Source organism: Cryptomeria japonica, chromosome 2 (genome assembly GCF_030272615.1).
Source record: "Cryptomeria japonica chromosome 2, Sugi_1.0, whole genome shotgun sequence".
NCBI classification, from domain to species: Eukaryota; Viridiplantae; Streptophyta; class Pinopsida; order Cupressales; family Cupressaceae; genus Cryptomeria; species Cryptomeria japonica.
Genome location: NC_081406.1, coordinates 147,692,361 through 147,699,556, shown reverse-complemented (window position 1 = coordinate 147,699,556; position 7,196 = coordinate 147,692,361). Strand labels below are relative to the sequence as shown.

Below are 7,196 nucleotides of genomic sequence, written 5' to 3'. Positions count from 1 at the left end.
GGACCTATTCTTACTTGCATGTCTTATGGGATGAATTCCTTAGTGTCACTAGTCCTTGTCTCCCAATGTTGTCCTTCATGTTTCCTTTCAACGCTATAGATATGAAGATACCTTTATTTACTTTCTTCAGGCATGGGGTATGAAGTACTCCCAATTCTCAAACCTTGATAAGTGACACTTCTTTCTCTTTCCACATAACTCCAAACTTATGAAAATCCTCAAAGTATTAACAAGAAAAGTGGAAATGTTTCAAGTTTTTTGAAACTCTAAACTTTGTAATAGGGTTTACTCTAAGCCCCAAGTGTTGACTAAATAATGAGATGCAAGCAAGTTTATGAACTCATAAACTTGCTAAAAATTGGTATAGAGTATGTTATCCCCAATTCCATACTACTTATAAATTTTTGGAGTTAATGATGGAATGGTATTCTAATTTTATTATTCCTATCATGGGTTATGAGGTATCCCTAACCCCCTCTCCCTAACATGCCTAAAACACTAAAACTCTTATGTTTTGCACTGTTCACTCCCACCTACATCCCTACATGATCCAAATCTCCATTAATGACCAAATTCAATGTTTTAACTACTCCAAGATGGTTTTTCTATGTAGAAATAATAGATCATCTCAAAAGAAAGTTTTAGATGTACTTTTAGCGATAGAACATGAAGAGGTACGTGCCTCTATTGATGTGATGATTGAGTTTTTTTATGCAAGCTCCACACTACTTTATTAGAAAATATAATTCAATATTAACTTGTTTAACATAAAATAATAATTAAATATATTTATGAATTGATTTATTAAGAGGATTCAATTGAATAGAATAAATTCTATTAACATGAGTTCATTTGATATGTTAGAGATCAATTATTTCTCTATTCACATGTAATTATAATTCAAAAAAAATCTAGGGTTTCCTTGCATGTGTAGTCACCATTGAAACAAATTTTATTTGCAATTCAAAAATAGGTTGCTACTTGGAAGAATTTGTTTGTATCTCTAGATGTCTCATTTACTAGTTGCAGATCTTCAACAATACTCCCAAGCAAGGAAGTGTCTTAGGTTATTCTAAGATTAGGATTTTCCCTCACAATATTTATTGAGTTAATGTGATAAGTATTTAATAAGTGTCACAACACTATACTACATTGTAGATATTATTTTATTATTGCATGTAGATTTCTAAAATTCTAGAGAGGATTATTAATATTTATAAAATAATATTTTCAATTACAATAAGAACAAACACTAAAAAAACATTTTATAGTCTATAAAATACTTATAAAACTAACAAAAAAGTAAAATTGGTAAAATTATAAATTATCAACACATTAATCTTATGATACTATTATTTTGATCATACTATCATACTATTCAAATGCCGAGAAACTACATCCAAGCTATCACCATATTAGCATCACTTAATCTTTCTAAGGTTTACATGTATTTAGTTTAAATTGGCTAGATTTAACACATATTTTAATTATATGATTGTATGCAATATAATGACAATCACCTTGTTTATATATACCTTCTCCGAATATCATAATGGATGGGTAATACCATTGATATCCTAATATTCACATAATATAATTAATTACAAAAGTTATCGACAACCTAATATAACAAACTTAAGGGATGTGCATTACATGATGACATCTCCATCCATCTAAATACATAAAAATATCATATCGACACACACATAGTATTGATAGTGTCCTATATAAAGCAATGAATAACTACAAATAAACTGGATAAATAGTGGGAGTCCTTTGATTGAAAAGCATTTTATTAGTTACAAAGATCCTTGTGGTTGTGACTTGTGATAAAGATAATGCCATGACATGGGCCTTCTTCAATTCATCTATGATTGATATTTTGAAAGACAATTAAAGAGCAGAGCTAGTTTGAATCCCATGAAATAATTGTAGTTACATCTAAGCTAAGACATGGGAGGGGATGACTAGTGAGTGATTTGTATTTAGAATTTTGTATTTTCATGTTAAAACAGTTTTCAAATCTCTTTTTGTATCTGATCATTTTTTGAAAGTGTTTCATAAGTTAAATGTCGTGATTTATATGTTTTATGGATGCTTGAATATTTATTCTTCCTCTATTATTTCTGATTGATTTAATATGGTAAACCTAATCTCCAATTTGACAAAAAGAATTAAAATTCTATCACAATCATTGACTAGAATTTTTATAGTTCTTAAATATAAAACAAATATGTTTTGTTATAATGGATTCGAATGTTTTATTTATTACAATGATTCCTTCCTCTTTTATAATGATTACTTGTCATGTATCTTGTGAATCATCTTCCTCTTCTTCCTTTGTTTATGCTTGAATATGGTCCATGTTTAAATTCTTCTATTTTTCCTTTATCTTTTTAGATCTTAAAAAGAACATGTGATATAAATGCTTGATCTAGAGAGGTATTTATTATCCTATTCAACTTGTATTCACAAGTTTATAAATGTCTCTTAAACTCTTTAATATACATTTTTAATAAATCCTTTAATTCTTTTATTCCAATCATATTTGAATAAATCTATTGTATCTTCTACACTTCACTTAGATTTTCTAATGTTTTTCCATAAAACTTTATTTGATTAAACACACCTTTTGTCTTTGCACACATAAAAAAAATAATGTATTGATTATAAGTCCTTTATTTAGAATTTTTAAATTTCCTTCTTAAAATTTATAATCTTCCCAATTTTACTTTGTTGATGTTTTGATAAATATTTTGTAGACTATCTATGTTTGTTTACTGTTTGTTGTTATTGTAATTTGAAAATATTAATCTTCCTATTAATTTAAAAAACCCTTTCTCCCCCAAAGTCCTTCTACCCTAAGTCCCATAAATTTTGTGAACAAAAAAATATCTTGATCTTAATATTCTAATATAGCAATTCTTCTCTTTATTGTATGGAACATTGCAAAGCAGTTTTGAATAGCTTACAATCCTCTAGTGACTGAGTTGTGATACAAAATTTTGAAATTGTATGCGTGCAAGTATCCTATATGAAATATGAAACAATACCAAAATGTAAAATAATATGCACACTAAATTTTATATTCTTATAGAAAACTTGTACAAAATGTTGCTACTATTTTCAATATTTTCCATATAAATGTAGATAAGAATTTTATAAAAAATCAAACACTCCTAATAAATTCTAAAACATTTCCTATATCTATACAATTCTAAGTACTAATCCAATGACTTTGACAACCAGATAAAGATAATCTGGAACTTTCTTTATATCTATACGATTCTAAGTACTAATCCAATAACTTTAACAACCAGATACAGATATTCTAGACCACTCTGTATTGTACAATGCTCCTGTGAATTAAACATATGCTCATTAATACAGCTGTATAGAAGAAGCCATAAGGGCAATACAATATTTCTAACACCATAATCCATTATAAGGATACAATTATTTTTACGACCACAGATTTCAAATCTAATAAACTATGAGATGAAGTGTTTGAGAATAACGAGATCCCTCAATTTTTTGAGAAATCAATGAAACAAAACTATGAACTCACTCATTGTCCCTTGTGGACACTAAAGTGGAAGAATCCCTTGTAATAAACACCCTTAAGATGAATTCTTAAACTTTCCAGTCTTTCTCCTCAAACTGAAACAAGCAGACATAAGGTTGTGCCAAACCATAGTAATTTATTAACCCAAGCAAAGCTTATCTGATTAAATATTGGATTTGACTATCGATCTACCATTCCAAGTTAAAAAAAGCTTCTACTGTAGTAGTTCTTCAGGCCAAGGCACAGTAGAGAAGATTGAAACTGGTGCATCTTCCATCTCATCTGAATAAATTCCAGATAATAGGCCTGCAAAGGACTGATATTCTGAAGGTGCAACCAAAGCTTCAGTTTGCCCATTGCTACTATCGTTAAACTTGGCCACCCCATTTAAAATCCTGATTGAATCAACAGAACCTGTTATGAATTCCTCATGGGCTTGTTCATCAAAATAAACCACTTTATTGTTGAGGGCTCCAGTTTGTTGCAGGCTATTCTGTGGTGGACTAGCCTTTTCTACTCTACTGCTTTGCTGGAGGAATGGATTTGGCAAACAGGTGGTATAAATTGAATGATATGATGACCCATTTCCAGTACTTGCTCTATGAAACCTTCTTTTTATCCTTGTCCTCCAGTAGTTCTTGATTTCATTGTCTGTCCGCCCAGGCAAACTCTGGGCAATTCGGGACCACCTATTAATAACAAATTCAAAAAGTTATTCATGGGTTACTGATAAAAGTTTATAATCAATACCCAGTAAGAAATTCTGAGAGGAAATTGAATCTGCTGAACCAAATTGCTGATGGGTTATTAGTCAAGAGTTCATATAGATTGTAATAATCATTTGTCATGGAAAAAATACTCAGAAGAATCTGATTCGAAGTTACCTGTTACCCCAACGGCTCTGTAGGTCTATTATTAACCGCTCTTCTTCTGGAGTAATGTTGCCTCTCTTAAGATCTGGGCGTAGATAGTTAACCCACCTCAGCCTGCAGCTCTTCCCACTTCTCTTCAGCCCTGCTCAGCCATTTTCACACATTACTGCTCTTGCTTTTAAATTTGTTGTGTGGATTTTTTCATCAAATTTCTAATTATATTTTATGATCTATTATCAAAATGTTAGAAAGTGTAAACAAATTCATATATACAAACACTATCTATGACAATGGTTGCTGAATCGGATGTGTGTTACAAAAATGGATGGAGATTAGAAATAGTTTCCCCTTTTAAGCTCAGTTTGAATTAATTCCTTGCAATTTCAAGTATGCAACCTTAGAAATAGTTTCCTATCTCTGCTTGAATCAATTCCTTGCAATTTCAAGCATACAACCTTAGAAATAGTTTCCTATCTCAACTTGAATTAATTCATTGCAATTTCAAGTTTACAACCTTAGAAATAGTTTCCTCTTTGATCTCAGCTTGAATAAACTCCTTGCGATTTCAACTATACAACTTTAGAAATGGTTTCCTCTTTAATCTCAACTTGAATAAATTCATTCCAAAATAAAAAAGAAAAAAAGGTCCCTCCACAAGCTCAACCTTAACTAATTCCTTGCACTTTAAAGAATCCCAATTTTAGAATTATTTTCCTCCAAGTTATGTTCAACTTGAATTGATTGGTACAATTTTAAGTTGTCAACCTTCTTGAAATTCTCTTATTTAGACAGACAACATGCTAAAATAGCCTGGTAAACAAATTTGTTTATGCAGCTAACTTTAAGGATTATTTAGGCATCTGACTATTTCTAAAACAGTCTTGTAAACAAAATTGTTTTTCAACTAAGCTGAGTATCCAATACAATTGTGCAAGCAAACCCATGGCCAACTGTTTAAGCTCTTCCTAAATATACAGACTGCCTGGTTATTGATCATTGTTTTCTATACATCAAATAGGGAATGAAATACATGGAATCTCCATGGTTGAGAGGAAAATGAACTGCCCAAAATGCCAAAATTAATCAATCTCTTTTATCTTTAAAAAAAAGTTACAAAAGTAATCAATCTCTTTATCTATTCAATTATTAAATATTCTAAAACTAATCAATCCTTCTTAGCATGATAGATAGACTCAAATAACATAAATTAAATCCTTAAGTTTAAGTTTTACCTGCAGCTTTGGCTAGGTAATTCCAACGACCTTCAGCATGAAGAGATATATACCTAACAAGCTCCATATCCTCCTCTGCAGTCCATGGGCCTTTTCTTGTCCTCTCTTTTTCCTCCTCATACATCCTTTATCCTGCCAAGCTGGGTTTGCAATATATTAATTGCAAAACAAAAACAAATTTATTTTCTGCTATTTCTGTCCTTTATGTTTCTTTATAATCCCCCTTAAATTCTTTTCTGCTTTGTCATTCACAATAAAAGTATTAGACCATTGTTAATACACACAAATATTTGCAGACATGAATGGCACCATGATCAGTTGTATATAACCCACCGTATTGCCGACCTTTCCAGATGTATGGAAATAAATATATGTTATAATAACAGGAGAATAATATTAAAATATACCAACAAGTCAAAGAAAGAAGTTTTCTAGATTGTTGGTACACTTGATCTCTAGCAGGTTATGTAGGTTACGTGCAAATATAAATTTACACTCAAAAATACGGATGCGTCTATTTTCTGGTTTCAAAAAAGACAGTACGGAGTGACTAACACGCGTGTTAGTCACACCGTCGATTTTGCAATTAACGGTTGCAATTGACTAACTTGTCACTAACACGCTGTACGAAAGGTCTGTTTTGGAGCTAAAATAGCTTCAGCCCAAAAACACTGATTCTATTTAAATATGTTAAAAAGTTTAACAGTCAAATTAATGGTAAATAATTATTTTATTTTCATTTTGAAAAGAAAAATGATTAACTATATGAAATATACTGAGGAAAGATATGAGTACATTTTCTTTGACATTATAGTTTACTGGTGCGGGTATGAACTACCTATATAGTTAAGTCTTATAAATCAAGCTGTAATAATTTCAGAGGAGAATTTTTTGAAAGGCTGTTTTCAAAAAAGGACTTGAAAATCCAGACAGCGAGGGCAAATCTAGCATTGTCAAATCGTATCACGAGCGCACTTGTTAGAGAATTGATATAAAAGACGTATGTAGATTGTATTTTCCAGCATTGAATGATATGCCAGCTGGACTATGATGCTGACAGGACACAGTTGCCGACAATTCGATGGTACCAGATGACGTATTACTCAAGCAAGCAATCGAGAGTGGATGTTATACAATAAGGCGTGGCAAGATATAAAAGAGGGGTGTGGGAGGAATAATGTTAGCTGGGATTGTTCTGCTATACAGTGAATATATTTTAGTGGCTGTGGAGTGTTCAATTAAAGGAGGTGAAGTAGTTCCAAATCTAGAGAGTTTTATATATTAAATATTGCTGGTAAAGATTCTAAGTTTTGGTTTTATTAATCATTATAATATTCATTGTTTTTTATAATATAAAGATGTTCTTTTGATCCACCTCAGCCTAAGTTTCTTTTAGGGCGAGGCTAATCTTATTGAGGATGAGAGCTCTAGAGATGTCCTCATGATCCACCCCGGTCTAAGTCTCTCTTAGAATGAGACTAATCGCCTCAAGGAGGACAACAACAGTCTACAAGCTACCACAATAAT

General features: G+C 31.2%; 1 protein-coding gene across 2 annotated transcripts; it reads right to left on the bottom strand.

Moving 5' to 3' along the window:
• Nucleotides 1-3,362: 3,362 nt before the first annotated feature.
• On the bottom strand, nucleotides 3,363-6,014 carry LOC131071344 (MYB-like transcription factor EOBII). Of its 2 annotated transcripts, none has more exons than XM_058007142.2 (3): nucleotides 5,670-6,014; nucleotides 4,450-4,579; nucleotides 3,363-4,254 (listed from the first exon to the last, which is right to left on the bottom strand). In XM_058007142.2, exons 1-3 carry the CDS (start codon nucleotides 5,791-5,793, stop codon nucleotides 3,780-3,782), a joined length of 729 nt encoding a protein of 242 aa, XP_057863125.2. In that variant the 5' UTR covers nucleotides 5,794-6,014; the 3' UTR covers nucleotides 3,363-3,779. The 2 variants fall into 2 exon arrangements, with proteins under 2 accessions (XP_057863125.2, XP_057863126.2); XM_058007143.2 differs by having other exon boundaries at nucleotides 5,723-6,014.
• Between the last annotated feature and the right edge of the window lie 1,182 nt (nucleotides 6,015-7,196).